The sequence below is a fragment of the Fringilla coelebs genome, assembly GCF_963513975.1.
Source record: "Fringilla coelebs genome assembly, chromosome: 20".
Classification (NCBI taxonomy): domain Eukaryota; kingdom Metazoa; phylum Chordata; class Aves; order Passeriformes; family Fringillidae; genus Fringilla; species Fringilla coelebs.
In genome coordinates this window covers 7,260,718-7,281,219 of record NC_140046.1, presented here as the reverse complement: position 1 = coordinate 7,281,219, position 20,502 = coordinate 7,260,718, and the positions used below count along the sequence as shown (strand labels likewise).

Here is a 20,502-nt window from a genome sequence, read left to right as displayed (position 1 = left end):
CATGCTGTGGTTTCTGTTTTTGTCAGGGGAAGATGCTGCAGGTGTTTTATATTCAGGGTGTTAGAGGGTAATTCCTGCAGCTGCCTCAGGAGTGAGGGATTGCTGCTCCCTGGGGTTATCCTGGGATAGGCTCCCACCCTTGCTCCATCAGGGGTTCCCTGGGGGGAGGCTGTGGCAGGAGGCAGAGGAGAAAGACCAGAGCCGTGCACACACACACTTCAGCAGCTTTTTTTAATTTGGAACACTTTCTCCATAAAGGACACACCTTCAGTACAGTTAACAAATGGTTACACTGGAATCCTGGAGACAGCAGAATTCTACACCCACGATTGCACGGGACACCAATGGCTTGGCTCACTGGAATGCAGTATTGACTTCCAAACACTCTTTGCCTTTTGCAAAGATGGCTCTGCAGTCCTTCTTGCCATTACAAGGCCAATTCAGTCTCTGCTGTAGACAGACTCTAGTGGACAATAAGGAATTGTTGTCCCGTCCCCCTGCCCTTGGAAAAGGTGCCATGGTGAAGCTCAGGGGGACAGGAGTTACTGCACTGCTAAAACAGGGGGGCACTGCTGGGGGGGTACCAGACATGCTGCAAGAACACTTTGTACAGGTTAAGACTATACAGGTACAGGAATGCAGACAGAACTCCACCTGGGCCCTGTTACAGCCTCCACCAACAGCTCACCCCCCCGTCACAGCTGAGCAGTGACACTGCCTGGGACAGGAGAACCCAGCCCGGCCCCAGACGTGCTCCACAACACCCAGAACTGGAAGGAAGAGCATTTGTTTTCTCATGTGCATGAGCAGCAACACCAGAATCCATCATCCAGTGAGTATCTACACCAAGAGCTTTTCCTACATTTACAGTCTTTTAAATTTGCTCTGCAAATTTGGCACACACTGTCTTGTTTTGCTTTTAAAGGCCCCTTTGAGTTTGCTTTCAGCAGAAGCTCAGTTGCTGCTGCTGAAGCTTTGCTGTCCTTCCCCCAGGAGGGGCAGCAGTTTGCAGGGAGTGCATCTCCCACCACTTCTGTGAACTGCCAGGGTTCCAATTTCAAACTGAATTGCTAAAAAGTCTGACATTACAGCAGTTGGTGAAAAGGGTGACTCGTGTTCCAACACTAAAATGGTCACAGCTGGCACTGGGACAGGAGCACAGGTGTTGGGCTGCGTGATGGAACAGGGAGGTGAAAAGGAAAAACCATGCAAGAGCTGCCTGCCCTCCTCTCCACACACACCAAAGGAAGTTCCTCCAGGGACTTGTGCAGTGCCTGGTTCACAAACAGGGACAAGCCCACAGTGCAACCCCCCAGGCCTGCAGCTCTGCCTCTGGGAGCAGCTCCACAGGCCCTGGGGCTACCAAGGAGCCCAAAGCACTTGCCCCACTCACCTCCTTCCTGCCAGGCTGCAGCCATGAGCTCGCCCTGACACCACCACACCCAGGGAAAGCTGTGCCCACAAGCCATAAAAACACAGCAAGGAAAAGCCCCCAGCCCTGGAGCACCTGAAAGGCTCTGAGCCAGCAGTCAGGGCTGCTGAGAACAGGCCAGACACAGGGACCAGCAAGGGATGCTGGAAGGACAGAACAGCCCCTTGCCCTGCTCTCCGGCACTGGGACCATCCAGAAACACATCCAAAAATATTTTACTGTGAAAGACTCCAAGGTGCAGTTCCTAAAGAGCTCAGCTTGCTGAAGAGGGTGCAGGAAGTGGTGTAGTTTTGCCAGACAAGAGGCTTCCTTACACCCCTGCACAGGTGAACTAGTCCCCAGTTACAGAAACTAACCCTGTAACCTGTTACACATTAGTTTTTGGCAAGGGAGGGTGGGAACAGAATAAAAGCTTTCCTTTCTGTTCTGCAGCTCCTACTAAAGGCCTGTAGTTTTGTCTCCAAAGTCTACCCAGCCACCAGAAAACTGAATGAAAACATCTGGTCCTGGATTTATGCATCAGGACCTGGCTGCTGTCACCCACAGCTCAGCAAATAGTGAGGAAGAGTAAAAAACCCTAATCTGGTAATTGCCAAATAAGACTCAAGCCACACTTCAAAGTCACCTTTATGTGACAGTAAGTGTCATCTCTAGACATGACAGCTCTGCCATCTGTTAGTCATTACTAAGGTGGGAAAAATTGCTTTTGGGTGTCAGGATTATGAAGGGAATTAATTGCTAGGGTGAATAAAATGCTTTAATTCTTGTAATGAGTGGCAAGGAATTGAGCTTGTATGATGATTTTTTGGCTGTTTTTAAGGCATTCCTCTTCAAAACCACTGGTTCTGACTTTATGTCAGTAGCAGGATATACACTGCTAAAAATAGGATCTAAGCACTTAAAATATATAGTCATGTGCATTGCAGTTTGGAGCATTTTCTGTCACTTTTGAAGGTGATGAAGAAAAGCAGATCTCTGGCCAAGTATATGAAGGAAAAACATCAAGGAATGAAGGAAAAACTAAGAAGTTTTGGACAGCAGGATCTGCTCCTTCAGCCTCCTTTTAACTGAGTTGTAAAGTTCAAGAATTGGGTTTGTACCACCAGGATCATCAACACCTGCAACAGCTCAGGAATCTGTCCAGCTGCATGCATGGAACTCCAGCAGTGCAGGAGGAGGAGGAATGCTCATGTTACCTCTGGACATTTATAGAACAAGAAACCCAAACCTGGCAACTGAGTGATCACAAGAATTTCCTGCCTCTGCTGCCACATTTCTCAGTGTAATTTAACAGTCTGGGAGCAGAACCAGGGGACAGCACAGGAGCCACCCCTGAGCAGTGCAGGACCCCAGAGAGCTTCTCTGCCCCCTCCAAGCTGCAGCAGCACAAGCCTGCAGCTCCTGCAGGTCTGTGCCCTGCCCAGGAGTGTCTGGCAGGGGTTCCCTGGGTGCTGGCACTGCCCTGGCAGAGGGGTCAGGAGCAGCTTCACTCAGCCCCTGCCCCAGACCCTTCCCCAGAGAGCTCCTGCCTTCACACCTTGTGCCACCCCCAGGGCAGAGCACACCTGCCCCACCTCAGGCCAATGCTCAGACATGCACATGACTTTTACCAGCTTTTTTCTGTTTGGGTTTTTTGTTTGCTCGTTTTTTGGTTTTTGTTTTTTCCACAGAGAAGGGATTCCAGGCACTGCTCAGCTTTAGGAGATGAGAAACAACCGGTTGTAGCTCCATATTCTAAATTACATTTGTGAAAAGAGATTACAAAACAGTGCATTTCTTGTGCTTTTCTTTCTGTATCTGAATTCAACAGAAAAATGGCAAGGAGTTAAATTCTCAGTACAGTGTTCTTTTTCTTTAGGATTAGCATTTATCTGTTCAGGAGATACACAGCTCACTCATATCCACATTTCAGCAGCATTCAGATTCTTCACAGAGCCAATGGTTTTTAAAAAAAAAAGTACTGAGTTATGAAATAAGATCAATATCCAGTGTCCTGCTAATAAAGTCATATTTTAATATAAAATATTCATACAGCATACTCTACACCTCATTCTCTCTGCTAGCTGAATACTGTTACTGACTATTCAAACAGAAAAACTTCAACCACTTTGCTCTTCAACGTTTTGGAGGGACAATAGTTTCCAGCAGCTACTTTGATCACAGTAGTGGGGGAAAAGAACAGAGGGAAAGACAGGGGTTTATGTTCCAAAACTCTATATTAGGTTACGAAGTCGGCTGAAAGAGGGAAGTTTTTCAGAATGTAAGGACTGATCCCACTCAGTGGAACACGAAACACTGCACTCATTAGTGTTTCCATTAGAAATTCTCCTTCCTACACTACAAGTCACCCTTGTGCTCTCTTCCTGCCCAGTACGAAACCTTTTTCCCCTCTAGAAACAAAACTTAAGTCATTGCTCCCCTCTGTTGTCTTCTGCTCTCTCGGTTAGAGTTAAATAATAATTAATGTTGCTATAAAGATGAGTTAAAAACCTCAGCCACAGCCTTGGAGCCCATCAGGGTGTCTGTCATGTTTCAGGGAGCTGATTAATGTCCGTCAGTTTTGTGTCGTTCAGGATTGCACGGATCCTCTCCAGGGAATCTGCCTGCCGGATCCTCTCCAGCTGCACCTGCAGGGAACCAACACAGCACTGCAGTCAGCAGGGGCAGAGCCCAGAGCCAGGCCTAGGGGGGAGAACAGAGCCAGGCTTAGGGGGGAGAACAGAGCCAGGCCTAAAGGGGAAAGCCCAGAGCCAAGCACAAAGGGGGAGAGCCCAGAGTTCACACCCAGACCCAAAGGGAACCCCCAAGGGATCCAACATCACCAGGAATGCAAGGTGTGAAGGAGCACAAGCTTAATTTGGGCCTCAAAATAGGAGGAAGGAAGAGATGAGGCAGTTGTGATTTTACAATAATCCCCCCCTCTCTGGGGGGCTCCAGCCATCACTGCACTCTGTGTTTTGTCTCATGTCCAGTCACTGACACTGTACTGGAAAACTGGAGATGTGCAAAATCCCAGGAGCAGCCCCACACGTGCCTTGGAGCCTCTCAAGGTCACAGCCAAAATGCTCTTGGAGCAAACATCCCATTTCCAGGCTCACTCCTTGCTTTGCTGATAGCTTAAAGTGGATTATTTCCTGTCTGCTGAAAAAGGGCCCAGCAGAACTGTGGGGGAATCAATGCAAAGAGAGCACAACTAATTTCTTTCTCACACTTAAACTTTCACCATCTTTGCAATAGGTTTCAGTTATAAATCCCCAACTAGCATTTAACTGCTTTTTAACCCTTCCTCTGAATTGCTGATAACTCATTTGGCCAGTGGAGCCCTCAGACAAGGGGTACCTGCCCAGGGTCTCACTGACAAGGCCAGGCAAGGGAATAACCCTGCCAAGAAACCACAATCCTTCCCTGATGCTCATCTCACACTGTGTACATGGCACAAGCCATTGCTTAAACTGGAGCTCAAACTGATGTGCAGTGAATGCTTAGGGCAGAAAGAAAACACCAAACATTGAGCTGCAGCTCTTACTGAGCTCAAGGTTTACTAAACTACCTGCAAGCTGTGGAAGAGTCCACCACATATCTTCAAAGTGGTGGCTGTTTGCTCTAAGAACTGGATAAACCAGTTCTTTACAACCCAAAAAGTGAGGATGAGGACAAACAAGAAGCAGCTCCCTAAGCAGGACAACTCAATAGTCTCCTTTGTCCAAGCAACTCCTCCAGACACAGAGCCAGAGAGGACAGATCTCTATTGTCCAGCTAAACTGTGTCTAGTAAACAATTCTCCCACATTCTGGTGTTCATTTTCCAAGTGAACCTGAATGCCTGACTCAGAAATTGTGTGCTTTGAATTCTGCTGGATGTCACTGAGGGCCTGGCCAAGGACTCCAAAGAGATGGAGCTGAAATTCAGCACCTCCTCTGTGAGCAAAGCTGGAACAAAGGGGGTACAAACTCTGGAAACACAGACCCTGAGGGTGAGCCCAGTCCAGCCTGGCTTCCCCAGCACACTGACAGTCCCCCTGCACACAAACTGCAGCAGAGAGCAGCCTGGCAAACCTGGATCAGCCTCAGGGACACCCCTGAGAAAACTCCTCCCCTCAGCCACCTCTTGGCATCTCACAACAACCACAGGTTCACTTGGTGGAGGAAATACAAGGATAACAGAGGCAACAGCAAGGACAAGACTTTTACAAGGTATAAACAGAAAGCAGTAACTGTAACACTAAGAACCATTTCATATATTCAGATCAAGCAGTACACCAGCTCCTTACTCTGTCCTCAAATATTTGCATCTAAATGATTTGCTATGAAAATATCAGCATCAGGAGATGGACAAGGAAAAACAGAGGTCTGGAAGAGCCATCATCCTTGGCACTGCACAGCTGCTTTTAGTACAATAACTGAAAATTAGCTAGAACCATGTAATCAGGATGGAATCCCAACAGCTTTAATAATAATATCATAGTAGTAGTAGTAATAATATCATAGTAATAAACCTGATCAGTTTATTACACTAACAAATTCTTTAATAATAATATCATAGTAGTAGTAGTAATAATATCATAGTAATAAACCTGATCAGTTTATTACACTAACAAATTCTAAAATAGATCATAAATACCAAAAATTTACAACTGCTATTTCTTATTTTACTCAGCTCTGGAGAAATAATGAAGTTAAAGGAGCCCTTACACATTGATGGACTCTCTTACCTGAAGTGTCTGAGAAAGCTTTACAAAGTCTCTCTGCACTTGCTCACTGACATCCAATTCAGTCTGCAACCTCTGGGCTTTGTTCTTCTCTTCAAACACCAGCTGCTCAAGGTTGGCCTGAGGAGGAAAAGGTTCAAATCAGCAGCTTGTACAAACTGATTAAATGTGACACCAGAGGAAAGCAGCACAGCATTCACAGGGCCCTGGCAGCAAACTAAACAAGTCTTTCCACACCTCAGTTTTCCAAAGTGCAAAATCAGGGGCTAATTCCCATTAACAGGTGTCAACAGACTGGTTAAGGCATGGAAAAGCCCAAAGTCCTTTAACAGCACCATGAGCAGGGATCTCAAAATACAAAGGCAGAGTTCTGAGTTTTAGTGCAGTAAGCTCATGGTAAGGGCAGTAATTTGCTGCTGGCAATGTAACTGTCTTGTTGTCCTGAGCTTTAGTCAGAGAAGTGTTTGGGGAAAGGGCATAAAAAACCAAAACCACAACAAGAGAGGGCACAGAGTGAGTGCTCAGATCACAATTATTTCACCTGAGTGCTGAAGTAGAGCCTCTTCCTACAGCAAATACAAAAAAAAAAAAAAAAAAAAACCAAAACAAAAATATTTCTTCAAAAGCATCAAAGCATCCAAGCCAAGGTTTGGTTCTCAGGACACTGCACAGGCAGGAATGTTCCTGAACCTTCTCTTGGGAGGGCAACCCAAGGGATGGTCAGGTCAGCAGCAACCCAGAGCCACCACTTTACAAATGCCAGTGAAAACAGGGGTGAGGATTTAACCAGGTCCAGAGGACATCATTGCCCTGCCAGTTTCTTACCAACATTCAAAAGCTTCTTTTTTTCATTCTTAGGTAGTGCCACATTCTCTGACACAGCTGCTCATCACAAAAGATGCAGATACCCTTCACATCCAGACATCATAGCTACCTTTGCTGCAGTCTCCTTCTTCAGCTGTTCTTCTAGAGCATTCTTTGCCTCCTGCAGACTCTCCAGCTGCTGCAGGTTTTCCTGGGAAGAACTTTCCAACTGTATAATAAGAATATTAAAAAAAAAAATTAACTAAACTTCCTAACATCATTTCCATCTCCCACAGTCCCTCCATAAGGAAGTCTAAGTATCTTTCAGATACTTAGAGGACTCAGAAACACACCTAACTAATCTCTTCTAGGGGCAGAGAAAATACATGAATAACATCACTTTCTCTCTATTTATTTACTTTTGGAGGTGGAGAGAAATGTCCAAATCTGACATTTAGGTCAGTGATAGGCAGTCTAGTATTAGTTAGGAATTAGTTAATCCAATATTTAGGTTACAGATTAATAAAACAGACCAAACACCTTTTAAGGAACAGAACTATGAATGTGTCCTACTCCTACACTGGCACCAATACAGGAAAGAGAAAAAAAAAAAAAACCTTTATTAAAAAAACCCACATCACCAAACCCAAAATCCCACACTAAAAGGAATTCTTACCTGTTCCTTTTCCACTTTTATTCTTTCCAGTTCAGCTTTTAAACTGGAAATGGAAGCTGAAAAATAAGAAGATTAAAACTTAAATGCAAGAAACACAGGGAATTGTTCATACCTTGTTTGCCTCTGTTAATATTTAAAGGAGAATTAAGCTCGTGTTACATCAAAGGAACTTCAAAAGCAAACATATAATTGTACTTTTGTTTTCAGCTGCAGAGCTTTAGTGTCTCTGCTTTCAAAAGTGCACAATATTTAGAATTCAGGTAAGTCTACACACAGAAGTCAGGTAAGTCTACTACAAAATCAAGCCTTTGTGCATCTTAATAATTCCTTATATTCCTATTCTGAGACCGTTTCACCCCTGCTCACCTATTTCCTCTTTGCAATTCTCTATTTCCAGCTGTAGAGTTTCTTCTATATTTTCTTTCAAATACTGTTCAGCTTGGATCTGTTCCTTCAAGAAGAGGATCTCTGCCTTCAGCTTCTCCTCGAGGTGATCTGCTGCTGTCCTCACACTGATGATGTCCTGCCTGTACTTGAGGATCAGCTCCCGGAGCTCCTGGATCAGGATTAGCAGAGATGTGCATTTGGCATCACCCAGCTCTGGGCTGTCTGCACAAGGACAAAGCTCTGCTGCCCCAGGCTCTGTCCTGACATCCCAGACCCTGCTGCCAGCAAGGAATTACAGCCACAGTCTGCTTGGGCACAGGAAATGAAAACATGGCAAACATCCCCATGGGTTTGTGATGCTCCCCCCTGCCCTTCAGCCCCACCAAATCTTTTAGGCTGAAAGGAAAGGAGTGGCCATGGAAGGGATCCTAAGGCTTATCATTATTCAAGGCTTTGGATTGTCACTGGTTTTACCTGGGCAGAAGTGACTGACTTCACTTGAATTACTGAATCAATACAGTGGGGCTCTGCTGACTGAACACTTGTGTGTCCAGTTGGAAAATGCAGCTTGAACTGGCTGAACTGGGCCAAACCCACACCCCCACAGAGCAGCTGTCAGGCCACAGTTAACTGGTTTTACAATCCATCCATGCCCTGAAGCAGCCATGGCACAGGAGGATCATTGGCTGGCTTTCTCCATCACAGACTTCCAGGTTTAAAACCCCAATTACTGTTCTTTGTGCTGTTGGAGACAGCTTTTGTTAATGATTTTAAAATATTTTACCTCTGTTGCTTCTGGTAGAACGAAATCTTCAGCCTGCTGTAAGGACACATGCAAGCTGTGTTTTCCTTGAAGACTTTCATTATCTTTCTGCAGTCTCACCAACTCTTCTGAAACCTGCTCCCTTGACTGGGTCAGGACAGCCTACAATGCAAAGAAAAGCATAAATTCACACTCAGGGTCATGCTCAGATCTCTTCTGCCCCATTTACTACCCCTACTTTCAGCAGTCTGGTGAATTGAAATTCTTTGTAAATTAGAGAAATAAAATGATGCTGTGGATCAACACCAGCAGCTCCCTCTTGCCTGGCAAGGCCAACTTTAAGGGTCCAGGCAGACAGGAGGAAGCCAGTGATAAATAAAACACAGCTTTGCTCAGTGTCCCACTGTCCTCCTGGGTTTATCCATTAGCTGGCTGTGCTCATGGAGGGGAAGGAGGAACCACAGATGCTTTCAGGGATGTTTATTAACATCACCTCAGCAGCGAGCTGTAAGAGCAGGTTATCCAAAAACCTGAAATATTCACCCTGAAACTTTCCATGGTGGGTGTCTGCCTCCCACTGTTCCTCCCAGCAGAGCACCAGAACAGCTGACCCCAGGGAAAGAAAAGGGATGAGGAGGACATGGCTTTGCTTGCATTACAAAAGAAAAAAAAAAAAAATCCAGAGGAGTTTTCCAAGAGGAATGGCAGGAGCTGTGTTACAGGGGGGCAGCAGGAGAAGCAGACTCAGATCAACACATTTTCTGAACCTCCTGCACATCCACCAGATGTGTTCTCATGCTGAGCATCTCTGCCAGCAATGCCCTGATGTGCTGCACACAATCTCTGACCCCCAAAATGCAATGCTGGGGTTCATGAGGATGAATTCTCTTGACCCCCACAAATGCTGTGCCAGGGAGGAAAAAAAAAAAGAAATTTGATTCTGATAAAGAAAGGAATGAGTTGCTCTAAGGAAGTCAAACTTAGTTCTTAAACATGAGGTCCTCTTCCTATTCTCTGGCTTAATTCCAACAAGATGCCCAAAAATAGTTTGAAAAAATTAAGCTTCCATACATATCTCTCCCTGGGTGTTAGGGCTGCTATTTTAAGTCTGACCTGCAACAACACTGATCATTCATCTGTAAAACCTGAGAATATATTCACTAATGATGGTACTTCTGATGAATCCTAAAAAAGAGTCTTGAGAAGATCTTCTCTCTTCAGGTTTGAGGTGAAGCTGAGATAGCAAAGAGACATGGAATTGGACAATGAATACTGGGAAAAGAAGCTGGCCAGTGATCTCCCTGCTCCTGAATGTGCAGGAACACAGACAGCAGCACAGAATGACACAAACTGATCCAGCCCCAGCACTCCCATCAGAGCTCACTGCACCAGGCCCTTTGCAAGTGAAGATGCTCAGGCCTCTCCAGCCAAGCCTGGCTGGGCAAACAAAGCCTTTAACAGACAGACTGAGCTCCCATGGCCAGACAAACAGGGCTGCTCAGGATGTCTGGAATTAACCTGTCTTACCATTTGCTCCTGGACACTTCTCTTGGCTTGCAGAAACGCCTGCTGCAGCTCACTGAGGAAGTTCTCTGACTTCTGACACTTGGCCATGAGCAAGGAGATCTTAAAGAAAGAAAACACAGACAGACATGTCAGATATAAAGCATGGAACAGATTCTGAAATGAAATTAAGTTCTCTTGCCTGTTGTCATTACTAATAGACACTTTGAAATTTCAAACTAAGCCATTGTTAATTCTTCACTCAGTCAAGCAAGAAAGCAGCTCCCGGCAGTAAGGACAGATGTTGTGTTTCTGCACCAACAATATTTTTATATTCTATTTACCAAACTCTGAATCAACAGTTAATTGTAATAAAAATTACATGTAAGCCACTTTGGAGACACTGAAGGGAAACTGAAGAGTTTTTTCCTAAGTTTTCAGCATTTTTTGAGTTTTTGTACCTTTCTCTGAAAGCACTCACCTTCAAAAACTTTACAAGTCATTCCACAACAACACATGTAAGATTAATCATTACTTAATTAACAGCACCCTGGTACAGCCAGAAGAACATATAAACATATTTCTGTTGTCTAAGCTGGACTTTGTCTAATGACTGTTTCTTTAGTAAGAAAAAATACAGGGTAGGATGGAAGAGACAAAGTTCCAGCCCAAGTGAAGTAAATTCAGTGTCTGGTACACAGCATGTTCCTACTATGGTAAGCTTTAATAGGCCAAAGATGGTGGGGTTTTTTTTTTAATTTTTATTTTTATTTTTATTTTTAACTATGACTACCACCCATTATATTTGGCTTCATTGTTCCAGAAGATTTAGGTACATATCTCAGACTGAAAATTCTTTCCAGTGGGCTATTATTTTAAAGGAGTTTAGTGCCTGTTTTGGCCCTGCTAATGCCTGCTCAGCTCCTCATTACTGCATTCTTCACCACAAGTCCATTAACTGGGTGTCAAATGTTGATAAGAGCAGGTGGTGGAACAGAATCACTCTTCTAGAAACAAAGCTGTGCCCAGAGCACAGGGCTCTGTTTGCATGTTTGGGTCATTTCAGGCACAGGCCACTCCAGAACTCAAATACTACTCAAACCCCTACTGCCACTCTGTGAAGGATTTCATGATTAGAGATTATATTTTTAAGCCAAAATTGGGTAACACAAAATTAGAGACACAACAGATTTATCTAGAAACTGTGGCAGACTCAGGTGGAGCATAACTAACCCTAGAAATTCTCATTGGTGTTGCCTCTACAGCCCATCCATATCTAACAAAACACAAGTTTTTGTTACACACTTTTGAAGAACATTTCATCATTCCTGGATCTCAATTACCAAATCCTTGTACCTGATTAGAGGAGTCTTCAGCACTTTGTTTCATGTAATCCTCCAATTCCTGTTTATCTTTCATTGTCTTTTCCAGCTGGTCATTAGCTTGCCTCAGCATCACCTGCAGCTTTTTCACCTGTGTTGTCACAACAAAATGAATTCATTTTTCATTCTCTTGGAGACAATTTATTTTCTGAACCCCTTCACTCCTCAAACCAACAATATAAAATCCCTCAAAAATCGAAAAATCCTATGAAATCCAGAAGCTTCTTTGCTGTTGAAACAGGTTCTAGCACAGATTATCCCTCTAAGGAAACATGGGACATCAAGCTGCACTGGACCATGGCCATGTAATGACTTCAATCACTTATTTCAAAGCACAATGTGACTCATGCCTTCCACACCCATCTGAAAATTGTTCTTTGGTATATGGCAGGAAACAAATATCCTCCAAGACTTGAAAGTCATTTTATGCTGCTAGGATGAGGTCCTTTTCTGTTAACAGATCTTACAGTATCAAAGATAATAGAATTTAATGCATGATAAGCATTTTAAAATATAAATTATTAAAGATACTGGATTCAGTATGGGCACAATACTTTTTATAGAACACTAGTGCATGGCCTTACAGCATCAAATAAAGGGTTCTTCAAGGTGAATCCCTAAGAAATTCATCTACTTGACCATACATGAACAACAAATCAAGTTATGTCAAGTTATCCAGTATGTTGATATTGGTCAATTAAAACCAATAAATAAAACAGCATCCTTAGTAGTTCAAAAGGCAGGAAAAGCCTGGCTAAAGCAATGAGAGAATTCCCACCTGGTCTCTGGTCTCAGCCTCCTGGATCTGGATCCCTTGCAACTGCTTCTCATAATTGGAGCACATGTCACAGCGCCTGCCCAGCTTGTTCCCTGCATTCTGCACCTGCAGGACACAGAGTCAGCACCTGCCCTGAGCCAGGGGAGTCCCCAGGAAATGCAGGAATGCCACACACACTCACTGTGGTGTGGACACAAAGCATTGCAGACAAAACAGAGAATCATCTAAAGGCAGGAGTGAGTTGCTCTAAAAGTGAAGGAAAACTCAAATCATGACACAAAGAGTTCATCAAGTCACTGCTGTGCTCTTCTGACAAACACAAACCAACCAGGAGAGAAGAAAACAACAGTGTTGGGGCAGGCAGCAGGGAAAGCAAGAGTAAACCTGTTGTTCTGCTGGAACTGCAGTGGTTTTGGCCAAAGGGACAAATGGAAGTTTAATCAAAGTTCCAGCTGCAGGTCAAGTTTGAGCTGAATCTGTGTTTGGGTTTGCTGCTCCATGTCCAACCCACAGCAAGAGGCATTCACACCCCAGTGTGTGCTCCTGCCTCCAGAACATGTGGGAAGCTGCATTTCTGTTCTGGACTCTGAAACAGGGCTGAACTGAAGTGTCATCAAAATGTCAACAGGGCAAGGGAACACTCAAGAGTAAGGATTTAACTCAGCTCTGAGCACAGGATGCTGTAATTTCTCCATATATAGCAAATCAGTAGGAAAACAACAACAAAAACAAAGCAACTTTACAACAGGTTTGGAGAGACCTCCTAAGCAATGATTTGCACTAAGTTAAATTTCAACAAATTAAGAAAAAAAAAATCAGTAGTTCTTAATTTCATCTGTCCTTCATCAGGCCTTTTCTCCTTCACTACATTCTTTTTTGTTTTACTCCCATCTTGTCTCCCTTTTCACCCAGTATGGATTATTATCTTCCCCCACCTTTTCACTCCACTAAAGTGTTGCTCCTTGGCCTCTCTTTCTCTGAAAGAAAATCCACAGAAAACCCCAAATACTCCACTTTTCAGCAAAAAACCAAATACAAGCTTTGAACTGGCATCATATAAAGCTGCTGAAAAACTTACAGGCAGAACACCTAGAAGCAACAATTTCCTTGCTCATCCACAGTGCAGCTGGCCCAGGGCTCAGTCTAATCTGCTGCTTGCTGCTCTCAGAAATGGGTTTGTGATGATACAAGCCCCAACAATTTTCTGGAGCCTCTCTGTGGTACTCTGTGCCTTGGGCATAGTTTGGTTGCTCATTTGCAAAGTGCCCCCTGTGCACAGCCCTCAGCAAACACCCCCAGCACACAGAGCAGCACCCCCAGCCAGTTCTCTGCTGCTTCTGCTCCTCTCTGTCCTCTCCTATTCATCCCCAGCTCCACTATAACGCCCTTTCCTCAACTTCCCACTTCTCCTGAAGTTCTCCCACCTTTTCCCTCCCCCTCTCAGACAACACTGAGTTCCACAGCCACCTCCTCAAAATCCCAAACACCTTGTGTTTAGTAAAGCTGCCTGTCCCAGGAGCAGAGCCAGCTCCTCCACCTTACACTGGATGTGTTTCACCTGCAGAAGCATTCCAAGAGGGGAAAATGAACATCTGCCCTGGATGTGAGCTGTTCCTTTCCCAGCTGGCTCTGGGCAGAGCAGGAGGAGGAGCAGGGCAGGGGGACTCACCTCCTTCTGCAGCAGGTTCCACTCTGTCTCGCTGACCAGGCGGTACCCGCTGGGGGACACATAAGCACTTTCCACGCCCTGGGTGACACTGGAGAGCAGGGAAGCAGTCTCTTCTTGCTCTGGTGTCATTGCTTTGATTGCTTTTTCCTGATCTTTGGTCAACATGAACCCGCTGGGCATTTGCAGGGATCCAAGGGAAGCCGTATCAAAGTTCTCAGACACTGAATCTGCTCCAACAAGTGGTCCAAAATCTGACTCATCCAGGTTCCCAGCAGATTTTGCTTTGTTGTTGTACCCTAAAGCTTTGGACTGTAAGGATCCAGATGTGCCCAGACTGTCTGTTGACTGTGCTCTCCTAAGTCCATCTTTAAACATATCAGGGTCTGGTTTATTGAAGGATTCGCCAGAGGAAAGAAGCAAGTCTGCATCCAGGGAATGAACTGAGCCATGGGTGCTATTCACATGCACCTGGAATTGAAAATCAGGGAATAAAACAAATATTTACTCCATTTTAGTGGTACAGGAGGAATGCTGGACACTAATTACAAGGCATGGTAAAGGCAAGATTAAATTTGTTTGGCAAGAACATCTGCTCTCTAAGTTTAAGGTCACAGAGGAAGGGACAGAGAACTGAAATGAACCAGCTAGAATTCAAAACCAAATAAAACAAGTTTAAAAAGTCTTCTGTTAACAGAGTGCTTCTGTAAAACTACCTTCCTGCCAGACAAGCAAGGACACAGTCACCTTCCATCTTCCAATATTTGAGGCAAGATGCTTCCCCTGAAGAGATGTACTAGCAAGATTCCCTCTGCAACCATAGTCTACACAACAGAAGGCAGATACTCCACTTCCAAACAGAAATTCAGAAGGTTTTCATAAAACAAAACACTTTGGATTGACACAAAAATAAACAGAGAAAAATATACTTAAAGTCTACTCTATCCCGACAAGTATATATTGGTCTTCTATTTTTCTCTTCTGTTTTGAGTGTCTAACAAAATACCAAAATATTTTCTTCACCATGTTATTTGTACATTAAAAAAAAAAAAAAAAAGAAAAGGGAAAAGGCTGGGCTTAGACCCAAAGGTATCCTGGGGAATGGCAGCACCAAAAGCCACACAAATTGTCCTGTGATGTGTATCAGGCACATGGAGCCTCTCGATCTATTTTTGTTTTTTTTAGCACTGAAAAGAGAGCAGTAATGCTTTATTTAAAAAGCACATGACTGCTTTCAAAATACCTTCCAAAATATTATGCACTTCTGCTTTGCTATTAGACACATAAGGAAGTAACACTGGAACCAGGCTCTTGAGAAAAATTATCATTTCTGAAATAGGTCCAGAGACCAGCAGGCTGCTGGCACTTCATATAAGTGCTTGTAACCTAGAATATATATATATTAAGTACTACTGTTTTATGACTGTTGTAAATCCCTTGTTTTAATCATTTTTAGGAGTAATACTTATATTTGCATGTATATATACAAGTTCATAATAAAAAAGTCAAGAGAATGCAGACTTACATAAAACTGCATTTTCAGGCTACAGCTGTTCTGTGATAACCAAAACAATATTAACAAATCATCTGTTTGTATTGCAAACTGCCCAAGAGAGAGGATTTCAGAAGTATAACAAATTATAACAAGTTGTAAGAACTGATGAATGACTGATTACAACATATAAAACATATTGTGAGCAGCAAAAAAGGTCATAAATAACAAAACCAAACACATGGAGAAACTCAAACCACTCTGAAAATTATGCTTCTTCTCAAAATATAAATTTTCCATAATGTATAAATTTTAGAAGCAAATAAGTGTTGTGAATGATGGACTAAAGAATATGCTATGAGCTGAGATTAAAGGAAACATCAGAATATAAATTTTTTGTTCCTCACCAATGTGCCTCATTTGCATATCTGGACATGGAAGATACAAACAATATTTGAAACAGAAAGTGACTGCAGGCTAAAGGGTAGAACTAGATCTCAGTTACATTTAGTTCTCATGATTCTGAACATCTTTCTGCATTCTGAACAGTTATAAATCCTTTATAAAAATAAAGGAATTACTTCAGAATGCATATATTATATATTTTTTTCCCCTTCAAAAATGATTAAAAAACCAGGCAAAACACTGTCTCACTCTGAAAATTCTCAAATCTCTTGAAGGTTAAATAAGCTCCTGTAGCACAAAAGCTTTTTGGGTTTTTATTAATTTTTCCTTCATTTGACTCACAAAACCAAAATGGACCCTAAGAAATGATAAGCACAGAATTCAACAATTTGGTTAGCAAAGTAGCTACAAGACTCTTGCTGAATGTTCAGATATAATTGGCTTAATCCTGAATATTTAGGTGTGTTAGAACGTGCTTAGAAATCCCAGGAGAACCTACCAGCAGTTAACCTCCAGAATGCAAAATGTAAATTACCATTTTTAATGGCACCTCTCAGGATGGTGCACTATTGTCTTCCAATCTTAATTAGGATTTATAGATTCAACTGCAACTCTGAGAATTTTTTATTGCCTAATAAGATTAGAAGCCACAGAGAATAGAGGGCTGTAACTTTGCATTTGTATTTGCAGTGAACACCCTGAGGAATGCTCAAGCACAAGTGAAAGATTTGATTGTTTTACCTCTTCATTAGAGAGCTGGGTAAGGGTTTCTTCAGGGGCCAGAGAGCAGGAAGCCTTTGTTTCATCATCTGAATCTTTTTGCTTCTCTTCCTTTCTCTTGCTAAGCCTTTGCTGATCATCTTCTTCCTAAAAATCAGTGGTCAACAGAGCACACACAGAAAATGGGATTCAATTTCACCATAATAGTCATGACATCAGCTTTCATGACAAACTAAGCTACAAAGAAGACACTGAAAAGGATTATTTTGGTTAAAACCCAGTGGTTTTCACATAAATATTCTTTTAATAAATACAGTGTTCATTTCACAAGGCACCCAAACTGACTGAAGTGAGAACTTTGCATGTTTAGTGGTTGATTCATGTCCAGAATGATTTTATTCAAAAAGCATATTACCTAGTTTAAAATTCTAATTACAAAGATTAGCAAGTAACAAAACTAGCTGGCACATTGGCCATTGTATAGACTATAAATATATAACATATCTGCACCCCTAAAAGACCCATTAACAGCCATTACACAGGCATGAACATTTAAAAAAATAAGTGAAACAGGAAGTGCCTTGATCACTAAATGATGGAATTTAAGAAATCAAGAAAAACCCTAATAGCTCACTAAGTCATAAGTATGTACAATCACTTGTGTAAGTTAATTTAAAATGAAAGTCTTAATTTATGCCTAGGCTATGTACTGGAAGGCTGAAAAAAACCTAGAAAGAAGTGAAACTTGCTGACATCCTTAACCCAGACATTTTGCATCACAGATGACTATTTCTTCCTCCAAGATTAATTTCTGGGGATTCTTACATTTTCATTTAACTATTGGCAACATTAGAGTTCCTATATACAGCACTTGTCCAAATTGGGTCTGTTATAACTGCCAGCTGTCATTCAAAGGGGAGATTTCAGTTCAAACTGCCAGTTCTCATTTTTGGAGCTATTACCACACTTGCACCCAACATGTGATTTCCATGTCTGTTACACCACAGTAAACCTACAGTATTACACAAAAATAAATAAAAGCAAGAAGAGGAAAGCAGCAGGTAACCTGATCCTTTTTTTTCAGCTCTTCCACCTGCCGGAGCTGCTCTGAGGTGAGCACAATTTCCATCCTCTGCATGTCCCTCATCAGCAGCCTCTGGGACTCCAGGAACTGGTCATTGGCTTTCTGCCATGTGTGTTTCAGCTGGTTGTGCTGCTGCCTCTCTTGCTCTAGGAGATGACAAACTATGCAAGCAGAGAAAAAAATTCTTCTGAACCACAAGCATTTAAATATCTTTTCCAAAGAGAAGCATTTTCAGGAATAAAAGTAATTATTGGTCTAATCAAGAACAGTCAGGCTTTGTTCAACAACTATTTAGGTTAATAATGTCTTATTTCAAACACCATTTTCTTAATTTCCAAACCTGGCTTGTGATTAGGGATATATTACTGACAATTCAAGATTTCCCAGGTAGAAGACTAAAGCCTGAACTTCATTCATGAATTCTAACAGATTTGGGGTTTTTTAAGTGCTGTCTTCTACATCCCTAATTACTTCAGCAGCAGGTCCTGGTTTCCACTCCTCTGCAGTGACCCTGGGCTGTGGTGCCCTACAGGGACATTTCCACACTCAGCACTGCCACAGCTCAGGGAGCCAGGTCTATACATTATGGAAATAATGCTCATAATTATGCACAAATACAATACACACCTAAAATCACTTCAGCAAGAATGAAGCTTGTAATGCTTTAAAAACTTAGCAAATATTCAACAACAAGCCTTGAGGGAATGAATGACTCTGCTGGTTTTCTGGCATAAGGGAATTCCACATTCAATTCTTCTGCAAACATTTTATGGGCTTTCACATTTAAAAGTTTTACTTCCCTCTCCCAATTTCTTTTCATTGAGTTCAAGTAAGAAATGATAAAAGAATTCACAGTTCCACTGGGTTTTGCATCCTCAGTGGAAGAGAGTCAAAGGACTATTGTTAAGTGGGTACCTTCATGCAGCTCCTTCCTCAACTTCTCTGCATCTTCTTGGAGGACTGATTTTTGTGTGTTGAGAACAGCCACATACATCTCCAAGTCTGTCCTACATGACTTCTCAGCTTCTAAATAATGATTCAGTTCTTTAACCTGAATAAAAAGAAGGAAATAACCAGCTCAGTTGGGGAACACTCTCAGAGATTTCCTTCTTGTTACAAGTTATAGTGCTGCCTGTTCAGGTAATGTACATGAGCTGAAGGACCAGTTTATTTGCAGAAATCCCAAATATTCAACTACCAGTGTGTAAGCTGTGCTTGTATTTATTTACTTGTGAATGAGTTACTCATTAAAATTTTAAGTCAAACCCATCAGTGTATCACAGTTATAGCAGCTGGATCAGAGCAGCAGCAGCACTGAACACAGATGGTAAAAAGGGAAATACCTCAGGAAAGCAGACAGTGAAGTAATCAGTGCTGATAGCCAGGATCTAAATAGCTGATAAATGCTGATAAGCCAAGAACTCATCAGTTCAAAACAGAGTAATCAAAAACATCGTAGTCAGAAAAAAAAGACTATGAGGCAAGCTTGAAGTAAGCCTAAGAAGAGAGAAAATCCATCAACAAAAAAAGCAACTGTATCAAGAAATAGATTTGGATTTTCTTCCTCTTGTTTTGGTGTTTTTTTGGGATTTTTTTAAATATCAGAGCTAACAAAGAAGTGAAATAAGTGTCCTGCAGAATCTCCAGTCAGAACCTTTTAAGACAGGGTTATATAAACATCTGTCAGACAGGATGCCTGGAGAAATGGATTCCATCTTGGAACAAGGAACAAATTGAAAGATTTCTTTATGGCACTATTCAGTTTTACAGTTTGCTGAGTCAGAAATCAGAGGAGGTTTTATCTTAGAGAAAACCAAAGCCTTCAGGCAATTCCTAAGTGGCTGCAGAGAGCTGCTGTTCATCCTCCTCAGCACAGCACGGGACGCGCCGACGCCAGGCCAGGGCTCAGGACAGCCTTGGGCTGTGACTGCCACTGATGGTGGGGACAGCTTTCCCTCCCTAGGACACCAAACCTTCCATCTGCTGCCCTTTAAGCCTTTCAAATGGGAAAGTCTGACTTCGTGGCTCCAAGTGTGCCAATAACCCAGAGGCCAGGTGGCTGGAGAAGTGAAAAGCAGATATTTTTTTTAGAGCTTTTTCTATTATTAGTAGACCTGGAGCTGTGCAATTTATTCTAAACCCAGATCACACACACACATACAGTGCAACTCTCAAAACAAAAAGATGCAAAAGTATATTTAAGCCAAACATGATATTTGAGCTCCAGGAGACAAGAAGGGCATGAAGAATTTTCCAATACACCTTTTTATATCTAATAAAATTTGACATGTCTGCATCAAACTAGCATGCTGCAAGATATAAATCAGGACCCAGTTGAGCTTCACCTCACCTCTGATGCTGCTTTTATTTTTTCTTCAGCTTCTGCCAGTTTCTCCTTTAGGGCTGCAATCTCTTTCTCCATGGGCATGACAACTGAGCGCAGCTTCTCAGCATCTTCCTGAGCCTGAAGTTCAGACAATAAATTGCAATGCACCATCAGAATTTTCACAACAGTTCCCATTACTGGAGACATTTGGAGAAAATCTCTACATCAACAAAAAAAAGCTGACTAAATTTCCACTTTCAATGGTCATTTTACTGCTATTTATTTAGTTCAGCAGCCATCTATGAGACAATGGGCTGATATTACTCCATTCACAGAAAGCAACTAAATTTTAATCTGTGTATGGGTTAAACCACAA

General features: G+C 42.6%; 1 protein-coding gene across 1 annotated transcript in view; it reads right to left on the bottom strand.

The window, feature by feature from the left end:
* Positions 1 to 225: 225 nt before the first annotated feature.
* RABEP1 (rabaptin, RAB GTPase binding effector protein 1) overlaps positions 226 to 20,502 on the bottom strand; it is a 46,846-nt gene continuing 26,569 nt past the window's right edge. The window contains exons 5-18 of the mRNA XM_084219327.1: positions 20,151 to 20,264; positions 18,716 to 18,851; positions 17,783 to 17,961; positions 16,738 to 16,863; positions 14,103 to 14,570; positions 12,434 to 12,538; positions 11,630 to 11,746; positions 10,298 to 10,396; positions 8,792 to 8,932; positions 7,987 to 8,176; positions 7,621 to 7,676; positions 7,075 to 7,173; positions 6,144 to 6,260; positions 226 to 4,059 (exon numbers count right to left, since the gene is read on the bottom strand). Of these exons, the coding sequence (XP_084075453.1) occupies positions 3,958 to 4,059; positions 6,144 to 6,260; positions 7,075 to 7,173; positions 7,621 to 7,676; positions 7,987 to 8,176; positions 8,792 to 8,932; positions 10,298 to 10,396; positions 11,630 to 11,746; positions 12,434 to 12,538; positions 14,103 to 14,570; positions 16,738 to 16,863; positions 17,783 to 17,961; positions 18,716 to 18,851; positions 20,151 to 20,264 (2,049 nt within the window). The 3' untranslated portion in view covers positions 226 to 3,957. The remainder of the gene's footprint in view (positions 4,060 to 6,143; positions 6,261 to 7,074; positions 7,174 to 7,620; positions 7,677 to 7,986; positions 8,177 to 8,791; positions 8,933 to 10,297; positions 10,397 to 11,629; positions 11,747 to 12,433; positions 12,539 to 14,102; positions 14,571 to 16,737; positions 16,864 to 17,782; positions 17,962 to 18,715; positions 18,852 to 20,150; positions 20,265 to 20,502) is intronic.